We start from the raw sequence: 17,490 nt of genomic DNA, 5'->3' as shown, positions 1-17,490 counted from the left end.
AGCAGGTAACTAGGTAAGGCTTGTATATAAAGCTCTCTACAGGACACTAGAGAGAGAAAGAGAAAGAGAGAGAGAGAGATATAGAAAAATATAAAAGTTTTGGGCTGACCTAATCACATTTGCTTGAAACTTTGAGCCCCACACACAGAATTTAGACACATACAAAAAAACATCCTCCCCATAAGAAAACAAACAGTCATTATTCATCACACTGTAAATTTGCATGAATTAATGCAGGCCATACCTCAATCACACGTGAGTTAACCCCTTTCTCACGTGACCTCTCTCTCTCTCTCTGTGGGTAAGAGGTAAATTGATTGGGTAAAAAAATAATAATTGAGTTTGATTGAGAAAAGTAACTGCCTCTAATGATAGCGGGTTAAAATCTAAAACCTGATATATTGATCTTTAGTTCAAACAGCTTTTGAGAATTTGAAAGGAAACACGATTGGTCAATTTTGAGAGCTCTGTAATCATTTTTACAACTCCTTTTGCCCACTAATTCAAGCAAAAAATTGCCGCCCTTGTGTATACATATGTAACATTAATTTTTGGCAAAATTTGGCGGATAGTATGTTTTTAGAAAAATTTTAGGAAAGCAATACACAAAAGAAGTCTAGTTTGCCAAACTTGACTTCTAGTTCAAACTCGAGTTTGTCAAATTCGACTTACAAAAACAGTCTAACTAATTAAAAAACTTCAAACATATGCTATTCACCAAGTTTTTTTCTTAAAAAGTACTGTTAAGCAAATTTTGTCTTAATTCTCATATGTTCTTCATTCTTTACAAGAGAATTTAACAATAAATTTCATTCCTACTAATATGACGGTTTATAATTGGTGTCATAAAATGATTATAGTAATTGTCTCAGATAACAAAAATATTGCCACTAATTATATTTTAGCAACTCGGTAATTGTAAAAAGTTATGAAATTTGTTCTTCTGGTATATTGCTAAAGTTGCAACTTGCAAACAAACTTGGATGTATTTTTCTTCTTTTTAATATTTTGATAGTCATTGTCGTTACTTATTAGGTGAATATTTATTTATTATTTTTGCTGAAGCATTGCCATTTGGTGAATTTGAATTGCTTGAAATGAGGAAAACAGAATAAATTTAATTTAAATCAGAAATTAGAGGTCCATTATTTTAACCATTTTGAATTGTGAATAATCCATATATGCGATTTGTAATGTCTCGCATTGATTGAAAAGTATTTGAGTCTGTGTATGTGAGTATGTATTGGTCCCGCATCAAGTATATACTACATTGATCTGGACTTTACAAACAATTATAAAGAATCTAAATTACGACTAAACTAATCTTTAGAATTTTTTTTAAAAATTATTGTTATATTTATACAGCTTGTCCTTAAAATAACTGTATCAATGTGTTCCATCTATTATAATTCTTCATCAAATTCTCCCTTTAGACTTTGAATCAAACCTAGATGATTCAATTCTCTAATTAGGCCTTATGTTTATAAATCCAGGGAAACCCCGCACTTGGTCATTTACTTTTTAACAAGTCTTCTCACCCAACCTAATTCTGAATGTAATGAGGAGAAAAAAAGAAATCTTTAATAATAAACAAATTTTTGTAAACAGCATTGATGGCCTAATTGCATTTTATCTTGATTCTGCGCCTGACCAATATTTACTGGCGAGTTTTCAGCTTGATTCAAAATCTTTTGTCCACATATTATAATTCCTGTATCATGGTATGCCAACCTCTCTAAATTTTCAAAAACAACTCACCATGAATTTACATGAACAGAAAAAAAAAAAAAAACCCATTTACCCATTGATTAATAATTGATAATTGATATCAATCAATAATTCTATTAGAAATTAAAAATGACTTCTTTCAGAACCAATAATACAACTCGTACTACCCTACCCACTAACCGTAAATATCACAACCGCAACTTGTATATATATATATATATATATATATATATATATATATATATATTTATTTATTTATTTATTTATTTTCAAATATCTAATGACGGCATTATCTCCAACTGATTTGGAACTATTGTAAAACTTGTTATTACGAATCTTAAGATTGTAAAACTTGTGACAACAAATCTTAAGCAAATAATTTGATGTTGAAATATGACACTTGGGCATATATAATACATTTAAATACACGAAATACATAAATGATACTACATTTAGATGTAAAACTTGCATGTTGTTATATGCGTTAAGTAATCCTCTTCGGCATAACTTTTTTCTATAAAGATAGATATTCAGGTTTCTTTTTTCTTTTTCTTTTTTTTCCATTTAAGGTTTTTGTATCTTCTTTTAAGAGTATAATATTGAGAGAGAGAGAGAGAGAGAGAGAGAGAGATATTTTGAAAGTAATAATTAGAAAAGGTGAGAGATGCTTTTATACTTGTTGTTGAGTTGGAAAGAATGGGACGATTATGGGAGTGGATTCTCAACACATGCTGCAATGGGAAAAAGAGGTAGGAGGCAATCATCTCACCCAAGTGTCATGGATTCCAAATCCAAATCTAATATTGTATGTATTAATCTCTCTTTTCTTAAACTAATCCATTAATCCCAACGTACGTGGCAATCCTTGTCTTAAATATTTTTGTTGACTTCTGCCGAAAGTCTAAATTATTTCTTTCCAGAAAGTAATAAAAACACCTTCCACTTTACTCTTTAAGAAAATTCATCCATCTTCCTAATAAGCAAATGCTTTGGAAAGTTTAAATTTCTAATATTTTATCGAAAAAAATTTAGTTACGAAATTGGTTATAACCTTAGGTTACAATCTTACCCAATAAAATAAAAATTACTATATATTTTGAAAATCAAATTGTTGAATTGCATGTTTTTTACTCTTTTAATATACATGTCAAATTTTGTGTCAGTCGGATATTATTTATTATATGATCTATAGGCTTATATTTTATGCATAATTTTAAACTACAAAAACTTGCAATTTAAACATTTTTTTTAATAGAAAATCACACAACATGATATTAATCAAACAACAATAGTGTTTACATTATGAAGAACTGCTAATTCTAAGAAATTAGAACAATTCTCCAACCACATACACTGATGATCAGTGCCCTTGGCATACTTTGCTAACAAATGCGCAAAGGTATTTGCATTTCGCTTAACATGAGAAAAAACAACATTATGGAATTCCAAAGAAGCTTCACCAATGCCCATAATCACTGCATCTATCGACATTGGAACTGAGGAAGATTGATTCAATGCTTTAGAGACGATTAGTGAGTCTCCCTCAATTATGAAATCTGTAATCCCAAGCTGCTTTGCGAATTGTAGACCAACTTCAACAACCTTCGCTTCCACTTCAAGAAGCCCCAATGGTGCATGTAATTTTCTACGTATAGCTGCTACAGACTGCCCAGTCTAGTCCCGCACTATGACTCCTACTCCCACAGAATTCAGCTTTGCAAATACGGCACCATCAACATTGAATTTAAAAACCAAAATAGGTGGTGGAATCCATCTTTGAACAAGCTGATTTGATTCCTGAGCATTTGGTAATAACTCCACAGTAGCCCGGTACTTCTCCAAATATTGCACAGCCCATTGAATCAGCGTTCTTCCATCTTTTCGCTTTCCGCCATGATGAACATCATTCCTATTACCCCACACAGCCCACGCACAAGTCAGTAGCAGCTCAATGTTTTCTGGGGAAATCTTCTCATCCATCATTAGACACCACAACAACTCCTTAAAAGAATGTAGCTGGTCCATCACGCTAGGAAAAACTAGTTTTGATGAAGACCATAGCTCTTTCGTGCGGGAACATTTCCAAAAGAAATGGATTGAACTCTCTGCCTCTTCGCTGCATCCATCACATGTATCAACCTGCAAAACATTTCTTTTAACAAGGTTAGTTTTCAAAGGGAGTATGTCTTGACAAGCCCTCCAAGCGAAGTGCCTGATTTTATGGGGCACATTAATCTACCATAAACGTTTCCAAAAACTCCTTTCTTGGCTGCCATCAGAGCTTGAGACCGTGGATGAGAAAGATGACATCTGAGATGCTATCCAGTATGCACTTTTTACTGAAAAAAAATCCATTAGTGCTCCAAGCCCAAATCAACTTATCTTCTGGCAGATTGGAACTTATGGGAATTGCTTTTATAGCCTCTGATTCAAACGGCAAAAATAGAGCATCCACGGCATCAGTCTTCCATGAAGCCTCTTCCTTGTTAATCAATTCTCCAACCTTCATATCTTCTGGCATAAACAACGTGGGAGATGAAACCATAAATGTAGAAGGCTTAGGCAACTATCTATCACTCCAAATCTTAATTTTCTTACCATTTCTAACTCTCCACCTTAAGCCATATTTAACAAGGGGTTGAGCAAACATAATACTCCGCCAAGTAAATGATGGATTATTACCCAAAACAGCCTATGAAAAATCGCATGTAGGGAAATACTTTGCCTTCAATACTTTATGCACCAAAGTGTCATGTCCTTGTTGAAGTCTCCATCCTTGCTTTGCCAATAAAGCCATATTGAACTCTTTCGGCCTTTTAAAACCCATTCCACCACAAGACTTCGGAGTATATAATTTTTCCCAACTCAACCAAGCTAACTTCCTCTCTTCATTTCTTTGTCCCCACTAGAAATTGCGAATCATACTCGTCAAATCCTCACATAAAGAATTAGGCAATTTGAAAACACTCATGGTGTACATTGGAATTGCTTGTACCACAGCTTTTATCAACACTTCTTTTCCCGCCTTAGACAATAATTTCTCTTTCCAACCAGCAAGCTTCTTACTTAATTTATCCTTAATAGAATTGAAAGTGTTTTTCTTATTCCTTCCCACCAATGATGGCAAGCCAAGATATTTTTCATGATGCTTAATTACTTGGGCCCTAAACCTAGCTTTGATGATTTCTTGAGTTTCCATAGGAGTATTACTACTAAAAAACAAGGATGTTTTAGCATGATTTAACTGCTGTCCCAAAGCACACTTATACACCCTCAACACCCTCTGAAGAGCATCACACTCCTTGAAAGAAGCTCTATAAAAAATCACACTATCATCAGCGAAGACCAGATGGGATATTTTAGGACCCCTACGACAAACTACAACCCCCCTTCCCCCCCAAACTTCCATTCACCACCTCTTTGTTAATAAGAGCAGAAAGTCCTTCCGCACATAATAAGAAAAGATATGGGAATAGTGGATCACCTTGCCGAATTTCCCTACTTGGAACAATGTGCCCTTTAGGCTTACCATTAATTTTCATAGAATAGTAGTAACACATTTCATAATCAAAGCACACCATTTATCATCAAAACCCAACTTATGCATAATTTTTTCCAACCATATCCACTCTACCCGATCATATGCCTTACTCATATCAAGTTTTAAAGCCAAATCACCCACTTTTCCACTTTTCTTTTGACTAATATGATGCATCATTTCATAGGCCACGAGAACATTATCAGTGATTAACCTACCATGCACAAATGCACTATGGGTATCACTAATAATAGAAGAAAGAACCTTTTTCAATCTATTAGTGATGGCTTTTGATGCAATTTTATAAACCATATTACAAAGACTAATGGGCCTAAAATCAGTCACATATTTTGGCTCTTTACATTTAGGAATAAGGACAATGTGTGTATGATTAAAATTCGGGGGAATGATACCTGAATAAATTTAAACAATTTATTGATGACATAGTTATTGATTTTTAATTTTTAAATTTTTTTACAAGCATGGGGGTTATAAAAAAAAGATGTGATCTAAAGGTGGATTTGTCAAAATTCACCTCAAATAAAAGGATACCGAGTAAGGTTACAGCCTTAAGTTATAATCAATTTTGTAGCTAAACTTTGTCCTATTATATTACTCTCTACGTTCAAGAACATTTCCTAGTGATGTAGATATAATTTCTTAATTCAGCTTGGCAAGAAATAATCAGTCAAAAACAAATGTAACCCATTACAAGTTAACCTCACCACGTGACTATTACAAGTTGTTACTGAGTGTTTTTAAGGGTGGTGTAAAGCTTAGATAATTAGAGTTGGGGGCCGTAAAATCCCCCAAATTTCTATTTTACAATCACACATGCTTAAATTGACCTTTACCTAGGTACTTATTGCTAAATGTTTTTAGCAACTGTGAATAGTAACTTCTTAAATTTAAGAATTATTGTAGTTGTGTGGGTAAAAGCCAAATATATTATTTTAATTAAAAATATCTCCCCTCTCTTCAGTCTCTCTCTCTCTCTCTCTCTCTCTCTCTCTCTCTCTCTCTTATAAACCAATTGCTCTCTCTTTCTCTTCCAACTGCCGATCTCTCTTTCTCTCCCTATGCCACTTAACCTATCACTCTAGCACTCTATTCCTTTACCCATTTTTCTCTTCACCCTATCGCTTTCCCTCTAGACCGAAGATTCAAGGGTTTACTAGTTTGGATTCGGGTTTCATTTGGATCATCTCAAATCAAAATTCAATTAGAGTTGGGGTTTTATTTGGGTCATCTCAGCTTCAACGGTTGCATCAATCGTTTAGGTCATCTACATGGGTTGTGTCTCTCACTATTGTTATTGATAATACACAAAGTATTCAAGAAAGAACTAAGTGAACACAAAAGATAAATAGATAACTTAGAGGCATAAAATTATTATCCTTAGACAATATTTGCCTCCACACTATTGTTGCTAAATGGTTATCACAAACTTGTCCTAGGATATAACCAAGTTGTTGGGTTTTACAAATAGCAATTTTGGAGAAAACCTACAAAATTTCTTATGTTTCTTAGAAACTGATTTTCGGAGAGAAAAGAATAATTATCAAGTGAATATTAACCACTATTTATACTCATAGGTTTATAACCCATAAAAAGGCACCAATGGAGAGTTACAATATTTTAGAAAACGTCCACTAGGTACAAACCTTTTCAAAACTCAAAACAACTACCAAAAAAATCTATAGAAAAAAAAACTGTTCAAGCAATCTCAACCGGTTGAACTGGTGTTGAGATGCAGTCAAGAAAATCTCGATTGGTCAAGACAACAATCGAGTAGACAGAAGCTTCCTTCAAAATATCAATTGATCAAAACAGTATTGTTGAGCGGTCGAGAATCCTAAACTTTGAATTTTACCATATCATTTAACACAAATGATATACGCTCCAAACCTACATATTATCATTACAACCTAACCTTGTATATACCTATATCTACAACAATCCCCCACTAGGTTGTAATAATATATGTCTCACTTGATTGATGTTTTTTTCATACATAAAAGAAGGTGTCTTTCAACATAAACCTCCTTATAGTGTAATTGCCTCAAGACTTCAACAGAGTTTATGGTGGCTTGGTGCTAAACCAAAACTCTTATGTGTTGAAATCAGAAACAATACACACATGGGAATATCTACAACACATTTAGAAATCCACTATTATATTGTTAACACTATTATGGTCTTGTGCTCTTCTTGGTTTAATGAACATATACAAGAGAAAACTCTTTTATTCTTGCTAGGAGTGGCACCACTTCTATACCCACAAATGTAAAGTTTCTTCTTACGTCCCTATTGCGCAGACATTTATACTTTATGAACTCTATTAATAATTAAAAAACTCATTCTCTATTTTATCGTAACAGTCTGCACTAATCCATCTTGAATGAGACATAAATTTTGTACTCTTACTTACCACATATCAATAGCTTGTTGTTACCTTTTAAACCTTTTAGATTAAATCAATTCGAGATTGAGTTCCCACTATTGGTGATTCTTTTAAAGGAAGGATTTTAGTCTCATTCCAATGAATGTTACCCTAACCAAATCTCGAGACATTGTTTTGGTAAAAGAGTCTACCAAATTATTATTTGACCTTACATAGACAATTGATATGGTATTAGCTTCAATTAATTGTCTTATGTAATGGTGTCTTAGACCTATATCTCTAGACTTTCCATTATACATTTTACTGTATACTCTACTCAAGGTGGCTTCACTATCACAGTACGCTGAAATTATTGATATTGGTTGTGGCCACAATTCTATGTTTAATAACATATTTCTTAGCCATTTCGCTTCTTTGCTTGTTGCCGCTAAGGCTATAAATTCTGATTCCATGATGGAGTGAGAAATACACGTTTGTTTCTTTGATGCCCAAGAGATAGCACCTCCACTAAGAGTGAATATCTAACCAGATGTGGACCTATTATCACTTACACTTGTAATCCAACTAGCATCCAAATAACCTTCCAACATAGTTGGAAATTTGGAATAAAAGAGTCTCAATCTTATATTTTTCTTTAAATAACCAAGAACTCTATCAGTTTCTTTCCAATGATCCACACTTGAATTACTTGTAAATCTAGAAAATTTCCCCATTGCAAAAGATATGTCTGGTCTTGTGCAATGTATAGCATACATCATGCTATCTGCATTAGCATACTCGAGCTGTGGTATTCCTCTTCGAGTATTTTCGCCCAATTTTATGCTTTTTATCATAAGGTGTATTTGCTTCCTTTATATTAAGATGTTCAAATCTTTGAAGCACTTTCTCAACATAATGAGAATGACATAGTGCAAAACCTTCACTATGTCCTTTAATTTTAATTCCTAAAATAGTATCAACTTCATTTAAATCTTTCATTTTAAACACAGAAGTAGTCTATTCCTTCCCTTTGTTTAAAGTCTTTTGCCACCAACCTTGCTTTAAAGGCTTGAATTGACCCATCAGTATTGAATTTTCTTTTAAATACCCATTTACAACCAATTGGTTTTGAACCAGTAGGTAGATCCACTGGGACCCAAGTATTATTAGATAATATTGAGTCCATCTCATCATTCACAACTTCTTTTCAAAAGGCTAAATCTCTAGAAGCCATAGCTTCGTCAAATGTTTTAGGATCATCTTTTGTATTAAACATTATGAGTATTTTATTTAGGACCACTTGTCACCTTCAACAATGTACACCTGAGCTTGATAAGAAATGAAATCTGGCCAAAGTCCTTTTCTTTTCTTACTCTTTGACTCTTTATTTTTTCACTGGTTGGGATTAGAGTTATTAGGATTAGAGTTATCTTCTTGTGTTTGAGTGGGTATCAAGGCATCCATGAAATCTTTACTGAATTTATCCTCAATAAATTCAACGTCTTTTGATTCCACCATTGTATTATAGCTTAAGTCTAATAATCTATATGCCTTTGAATTTTCAACATAACCCACAAACATACACTTCATAGCTCTTGATCCTAACTTTGTTCTTTTTGGGTTAAACACCCCCACACTTTAATATAATCGAGATTTGATTTTCTTCCATTCCATAACTCATATGGAGATACTTTAATCTTTTTGGAAAGTACTTTATTGTGCACATGACATGCAATGGGCAATGCCTCTCTCCCAAATTAAATGAGAGCTTTGCACTTAAGATCATGGCATTTACCATGTTTGCAAGAGTTTTATTTTTTCTTTCAGCCAAACTATTTTGTTGGGGTGTATAAAGGACTGAACTTTGGTGTATTATGCCATATTCCTCACAAAATGCAAAAAAATCATTTGGAAAATATTCACCACCTCTATCACTTCATAAGATCTTTACTTTTAAATCCTTTTGATTTTCTACTTCAATTTTATAATGTTTGAACATGTCAAATGATTTATCTTTATTTCTCATCAAATACATATATGCAAATTTAGAGAAATCATCAATGAATGTAATGAAGTGTCTTTTACCTCCCCTAGTTAATATACCACTCAATTCACATACATTTGAATGTACAAGTTTAAGCACATTAGAGTTTCTATTTGACTTTAAAAAAGGTTTCTTTGTCATCTTTGCTCGAATACAAATTTCACATTTCTTTTCATCATCATGTTTATATGAAATTATACAATTCTTTGACATAAACATCAAGTATTTGAAATATAAATGCCCTAGTCTAGCATGCCACAAATAAAAAAAATCAACAATATAAGTACAACTAGAAACATCTTCATCAATAATACTTAGTTTGTACATGCCATCAGAAGCATATCCATTGCCAACAAATATCTCATTCTTGGACAAGATTAATTTGTCTACTTCAAGTACAGCTTTTACACCACTGTTACATAACAAATTGGCAAATACAAGATTTTTCTTAATATTGAGTACATGAAAAACATTGACCAAGATCAACTTTTTGTTGGAACTCATTTTTACTTCAATGGTATATTGACATCTTATTTTGCAACCTGGATTCAACCTCATATGGAGGGTAAAAAGGCAATTTCATATTGAAAATGGGCATCATAATTTTGGCCACTAAATCCTTAATTTCGTTTCATCAAAATAATTTTGATGTTGAAATGATCAAATCAATTGGTCATAAGCCATAATCGGACCATCAAATTGAAAATTATTATCAAATCAAGTTTTAATGGCTAAGATGCACTATCACAAATTGAGTTTGACCATATGTGATTATGAACAATTGATTCCAATTGGTTATAATTATAATCAATTTAAGATTAATAACGTGTCATAATTTGATTGGCTAGGACTACATTTTATGGTAAAGTTGCACACACGTTAAATTCAACATGCAAATTGATTGACATATTAGATGATATAATATGAATGTTAGCCACCATAGTTTAGAAGACTAGTTTCACCGGGCAAGATGGGTGCCTATCACCTTCCCATCTTGTAACATAACCTCTAAGCTTAGATTAAGGGTTGATAAATCAATGTTTATCCATGTAATTTTCAATTTCTAAATTGTATCTAGAAAACAAAGCCATGTGCTTTATCTTAGATAAGCTTTGAAATAGGGTCTAGGTTCATGATTTCTCTTATCCTTTGTCAACCTTCATTGAATACCCTTCCATTCATATTTTCTCAATCACTACTAAATAAACCCTTCTCCTCCATTCTAATGCAGACGAAAACATCCTTTCTTCTCCACCTCTTGAGTTCTAGTGAAGTAGAATCAGTCTTATCATATATTTGTCTTCCTAAGACTTAAGATATTTAGTGAGCATCACTCGCCCTCTTATAGTCTTCTTCTCTACTCCACTCTTAGGACCTACATAAAAAGCCTCTTCTCTAGTCGTTTGGATCTTGCATTCAGGTATAATCTCTTTCCCTAGCTTGTTTTTCATTTTTCTAAGATATTAATTTAAGATTAAAGCATACTAGTTGATTATTTATATTCTTTGAATATGATCGAATGTTCGATATTCTTGCCTGTTCATATGTGTTGTTCACATGTTCTTGTTTGTTTATCATATGTTTATGCATGACACTAGCTTTGATCTTAAATTCCTATCCAAAATTTGAAAACATGTTAATTTCATAATATTCTCAAAATCTTGAATTCAGGATATCACCATTCACACACATTCACTAGAAGTTATTTTTTTAATCCAAATGTGATGATGAATAAATGAAATTAGGGTTTTTCACATGCATACACATTTAAATTCAAGCAAGCAGCATGTCAATTTAAATTAAAGCAATAAACATGCAATTGATTGATAACATGTTGATTGAATGGATGATGTGACATGAATGTTGGCCACTATAGTCTAGAAGGCCAATTTCATTGGGCAAGGTGTGTGCCTAACACTTTTCCATCTTATAACATATTCTTTGAGCTTAGATCAAGAGTTAGTAGATCAAATACTTATCCATGTAATTTTCGATCTCTAGATTGTAACTAGGAAGCAAAACCATGTATTTTATCTTAAATTGTATCTAGGACCAAAACCATGTAATTTTCTTTAATCAATGTACATTCATTCTCAAAATCAATAAAATTATGAATTTCTCAATTATGGTTTCTTATTTTCTCCAATAATTAAAAAAAAGTGGCAACTCAATTGTAAAACCTTAATCTAAGGGGAAAATGTAATCAGTCGAACTATTATTTTTGGAAATACCAATGTGAACCCACCCATTTACATGGGTTTAGCCCAAACCAATCAATTCAAACGGGTTGGGAGCACGATCTCACACAATAATTTTTGGTTTAAAAAATATGATTTTAGTATTTCTTGTGTGAAATTCATGTGCTCCAACCATATTAAATTAAAGTTTGTCATTAGATACTCCAACAACACTTGGTCCAATCTAACGTCGTTTGATTATGATTTAATGTCAGTTAAACCATAATCAAGCCTTATTACACTTTTCTAAAATTGGCTAAGTCTTTTGACTAGATTTTCAATAATTTTACAATATTTTAACCGTTTCAACTCTAACTTGGGCCTGTAAGTAATAATTTTAGGTGAACCTACAATATTGGTCTCTCAAGTTTATCCTATGTACGCAATTAGTCCCTCAAGTTTTTAAAATGAGCAATATAAGTCCTTTTACTAACTGTCATTAATGGTGTTACTTATGTGGCTAACGGAACAACGACTTGGCATTTTGTTTTAATGATGTGGCATATTTTTAATTAAAAAATTACAAACTATAAATTACACGTGAGAAACATTATTTACCAAATTAAAAAAAAAAAATTCTACCAATTGTAAACACCCAACCACGGCTTAAAAAAAAAAAAACACCCCGCCACGAGACAGAGAAGGGGAGAGAGGGAACAACAAGCCCTAGCCGCCACAACTTCAAGCTCTTCACGCACTCCTCCACATCCACATCCACAACCTGACGACGATGATGTCGTATTCATACCACAATCCCCTAATGAAGACATTTTGGACATCGCCACAATGCTCATGCTCGAAGACATGAACAGGTTCGTGCAAGAACTCGAAGACCGCGAGCAAAGCGAGGTGGAGATGAGGAAATTAAAGGAGGATCTCGACTGTCGGATCCATGATCAAAAACTCGCCGTCGATATCCACAATATCTTGGACCAACAATGGGAAAAATACAGTGACAATTACCACCGCCCCTACCGTATGGCCAAGTCTTCGCCATCGTCTTCGTCTTTGAAGGCTTTGGTTGACTTGGAGTGTTTCAGGTTGTATTTCAAGGGCTTGGTGAGCGAAGAGAGGGTTAGGCACATAATGCTAAATGTGGCTGGTGCTGGGGTTGCCATTTGCAATTCTCGGGATAATCTGATCAGCATTAGGTGAGAATAACTCATTAATGCGAAGGTAATTGTTACATTGGGCTCTGCGTTGTTTTCTTAGTGTTCCTCGAGGACGAGAGCTGAAGCTTGGTCTTCAGTGAGCCAACTGACCGCTTCAAAGTTAGACCACCTTATCTTAAGATAAGCATGTTCCTCAGATTAGCTTGGTAAGCGTCCTAGATAGTCTCTTTTTTTTGGACTTGGGCTTTTTTGCGTTTGCATATGGGCCAGGCCCATACCTTGGAAGTGATTCCTTAGAATATTCTCCTCGGTTCATAATCCATGTGATAGCTTTAATTTAGTCCCCCACAAAATATATATTAAAATCATAATCAAATAAACATGTGAGAGTAACATCATAAGGAATTGCCCCAAGAGGGGTGGCCTAGTGGTAAGGATCTCGCGTGCATGTGGAATGATCTCTCATTCGAACCCTAGCAGGTACCGGGGATGGGAGGTGGGAGCATTCATGCGTTGCGTCTTCCTGCTAGCTCTCTTGGGATGCTAGGGTGAGGTCTATGGCACCCCAGTCACAGTAGCTATAGCTCAATCCAACATTCCCTAGCGGGGGGTGTCCTTATGGTCACGCCCAAGGGGTTGAGTCACACATGGTCGCTCTTGTCCCCCCTTTTGTTCATCAAAAAAAAAAAAAATCATAAGGAATCAATAAAAAGACAAATGCTTTCATTTCGTAGATATCACGGTTTTAGACATATAAGAGCATCCACAGTATTGGAGCTAAATTTTTAGCTTTTTAGCACCACAAACAGTCATTTTATCTATTTTACCTTCTCACATCCTACATCAATGGTTTTATTTTAGCTTTTAACACAATAAAATGATATAAACATTACAATAAAATAATACAAACACTACAATAAAATAAAATTTCATTCAACCACCAACACACAACCACAACCACCATCAAACCCATAAAAATCACTTCAAAACCACAACCTTGCCGTCCCCATCTAAACCAGTGAAGAACAAAAAAAGAACGCAGAAAAATCAGCATAGCCAAACCGAAACCCATGCTTGAAACAAAAACTCAGCTTGAAACACAAACTCGAAACAGAAGCACAGCCTAAAACACAAAGCCAAAACACAAGCACAGCCTGAAACACAAGCCGAAATGCCGGAAATAGAGAAGAGAGGCCGAGATGGGTCAAGTCTGCAACTAAGTGTGGGTCGGCGGCGATGGGTCTGTGGCAACTGGGCTTGTGCAGATTGGCGATGGGTCTGTGGAGGAAGAAAGAAGAGATGGAGAGGCAGTGAGGAGAGAGACACGGAGAAAGGAGAATGAAATGCAGAAAGAATAAAAAATAAAAAAGTAGTGTGAACGCAAAATTTTTTTTTTTTTTTTTTTAGCTCTCAGCTACCATGCACAACCATATATAGTTGTGCACTGTAGCGATGAAGATAAAAATTTTACCTTTAGCTCCATTACTATAGTATGAATTTTTTTGTTTTGGTGAAGTTAAAATAACTATATAGCTATTTAGCTTCAATGCTGTGAGTGCTCTAAAAAATATGTTTAAACGAAAAAGGTTGGTGCACCAGTCCCTCAATAATTTCAAGATGAGCTGAGTAATGTCCCCCTGTTATTGCACTGATACCCGAGACCCTTGTCTGGTTTAGATTTGTTGGTATCCAAAGAAAAGAATTAAAGTTAGCATCTATTCGATCTCCACAGTGACACTGAAAACCAAAAATATTACAAATTGAACTCGGAATCCAAAATCCTATATGGTGAATCCATCTTTATCTCACGCACAGTCTCTCTCACTTTTCAGGCATTGCCAAGATTTGTTTGTTTGTTCCAGATCATTTGTTTTCACTACCTTCATGGAACTTTCATTTTTGTTCCTTTGGAAAATTTTATGTATGAAAAAAGTGAGAGAGAGAGAGAGAGTGACGCTGACAAATGTTGTTTGGAGTTTGAAAAGGCAGCATACCTCGTGTGATAATAAAAAACTTAACGTGGAGTCCGTTATAAAGTTACCCAAAAGGAAAAGGAAAAGGAAAAGGAAAAGATGAAAAAAGAAATAGATAAAGTAAGAGAAAATTGCCCTGGACCTAACTGAGTTCCAATAAAGTCAAAAAGGTTAAAACTAAGTCTGAGAAGTTTGGCCCAACTCAGAGACAAATATACCTCTATATACAGGCCTTAATTTTCACCAATATAAAAAACCTTGCAGCCATTTATTTTCATGAGCTGGTCCACTTGGGGTAAATATAATCCAGGGCCACCTATAAGGATTGAATAATAATACCTTACCTTCTTGTTCTCTTTCCCCCCCTCCCTTTATTGTCTTTATGAAAGCAAATGGTAACATACGGTTAAGCATTTTATACCCTCTTTTCATGTTAGGTGAAGCATCCACTCAGCTCGTTCCTAATAAGGTATCAGCCTCTGGATGATTAGTGGTTCATTTTTCATCACCCATCTACCTCTTGCATTTAGGATGGTAAATGAACCAAACTGTTTATTAACAATTCAAATTCAACTTGAATAAAAAATACTTATTATGTTCGTTTGTTTAACAAACGAGTCAAGTTTAAGCCCAAGTTTAAGCTCAACTATTAAACAATTCAAACTCAAGTAAAATAATGTGTTTGTAAATAAGCTCATAAACATGAGACTCAATTTAAGTTTATATATGTTATAGACTTGAGATGGTGTTATGAAATCTATAAATAAATTCATATGATATCAAATTATTATTTGAAGTTTATTGATAATTCAAATAATTCATTCGTAGAATACAAGGTTGGTACATCGAATTGCTATAAATTAGTAAACAAAAAACCACTACTTCTAATTTTTAAATAATATAATTTCAACTATAAGTTTGTTATTAATTATTAGCAAGGGTAAAAAAATTAGAGTACTTATTATGTTAGGGTATCAAGAAGAATATGTTTTAGAATATATTTTCTTGTCAGTCTTAGGAAGCTTTTAAATAGGCCTCTAAATTTGTAAACATTTTTTTTTAATAATTTAAGTTAAATAAAAATTAGAGATTTTCTCTATTCTTTTATGGTGGATTCCAGACCACTTTTTCCTGGTGAATTCAAGGATTCTCATGAATTTGAGATTCTTTTTTTCATAAGAAAATGTGTCTTGTTTCTTATTTTCTAAAAGTAGACGTATTCTGTTTCTTGTAATTTCTGCCTTGCATCAATACACAACCAAAATAAGATTAGGAAAATTTATTTTATTGTGCTCTCTCATAGAATGTCCTACATGTTGTGATAGAGTGACTACACTAATTTATGTTTAATAAGACTACAAGAATTTGTTTGACAAGACTAACAAAAAAATGCATTGTTTGATTTTTAAGACATGAGAAACTGAGAAAGTATTTTCTTTTTTGCTTGTTTATAACCATACTTTGTAGTAAATTTTGAGAATGCGTTATGTCTAGCTTCTACAGATAAGTCAGGATGGGAATTTTGAAGGCCTTAATTCCCTTTCTTAATTCAACTAAACAGGTTGCAGTTGCTCATTCCCTTGTATTTTCTCCTCTCATTTCAATGCCTCCATTCTCTTTTCCTTTCCTTGCTCTCTTTTCTTTATCATCATGTGAGGTGGTTGACCTTCCTCTTATCCGTTGGTGTCATTAATGATAAAAGGCATTGTGGTCTGGGTTTTACACATATTGTTGATTATTTTGGTAGAGATTATGGTTTTTTCGTCATTGGGGTGTCTACAATAAGAGCCAAACGTATTAATTACTTATAATATCAACTATTTAACTCTAATTTCAAGAAATTTTCCTATCCATAAAATTTTGATTTGATTTGATGTTTGCACCCAAAGTATCATTTTGACCGTTTGGAGTTCTAAAGATGTTTAGAAGTAACTTCTTATTCATTTAACGGTTCAAATGATGTTGTAATTTCTACTTTGTGAAATGACCCTTTCACCCTTAGTTTTAAGTTAAATATCGGTTGCAAAATAGTTTGTACACACTGCTATTTGTTAGCTTTCAATTCAACCCCCCAAGAAAAAACCTAATCTACTTTGCACAACCGACCTACCCTTTTTCAAGTACAATTATTACTATTCAGCAAAAAGAAAAGTACAATTATTACTAAACTACCAGGTCCTAGATATGAAAATAGATTTTTGATAGCTAATATAAAAACTCCAACCAAGAAAAAAAAAAAAGGGAGGGGAAGAGCTAAAATCCAACCCGTTTGGTAACTGAAGATAAACAAGCTTGGACAAAAGAAAAATAGAAACAAGAAGAAAGGCTAACTAAGAACTTGATGACATGTATCTCAAGAAAAAGAACTTCATGAAATGTATAACATCCATTTACTACTTCAGTGTTTGACCTGTATTCGCATTTGACATAATAACATATGTAAAACTTAAATGGAAGGAATTGGCATATATATTA

The 17,490-nt window shown here is 33.6% G+C and overlaps 1 protein-coding gene across 1 annotated transcript; it reads right to left on the bottom strand.

The window, feature by feature from the left end:
* Window positions 1-3,006: 3,006 nt before the first annotated feature.
* LOC142628749 (uncharacterized) lies at window positions 3,007-4,273 on the bottom strand. Its single transcript, XM_075802790.1, has 3 exons — window positions 4,037-4,273; window positions 3,454-3,867; window positions 3,007-3,402 (listed from the first exon to the last, which is right to left on the bottom strand). Exons 1-3 carry the CDS (start codon window positions 4,271-4,273, stop codon window positions 3,007-3,009), a joined length of 1,047 nt encoding a protein of 348 aa, XP_075658905.1.
* Between the last annotated feature and the right edge of the window lie 13,217 nt (window positions 4,274-17,490).

Source organism: Castanea sativa, chromosome 3, assembly GCF_040712315.1.
Source record: "Castanea sativa cultivar Marrone di Chiusa Pesio chromosome 3, ASM4071231v1".
NCBI classification, from domain to species: Eukaryota; Viridiplantae; Streptophyta; class Magnoliopsida; order Fagales; family Fagaceae; genus Castanea; species Castanea sativa.
Note: the sequence above shows the minus strand (reverse complement) of the source record. Positions and strands in the feature narration are given on the sequence as shown.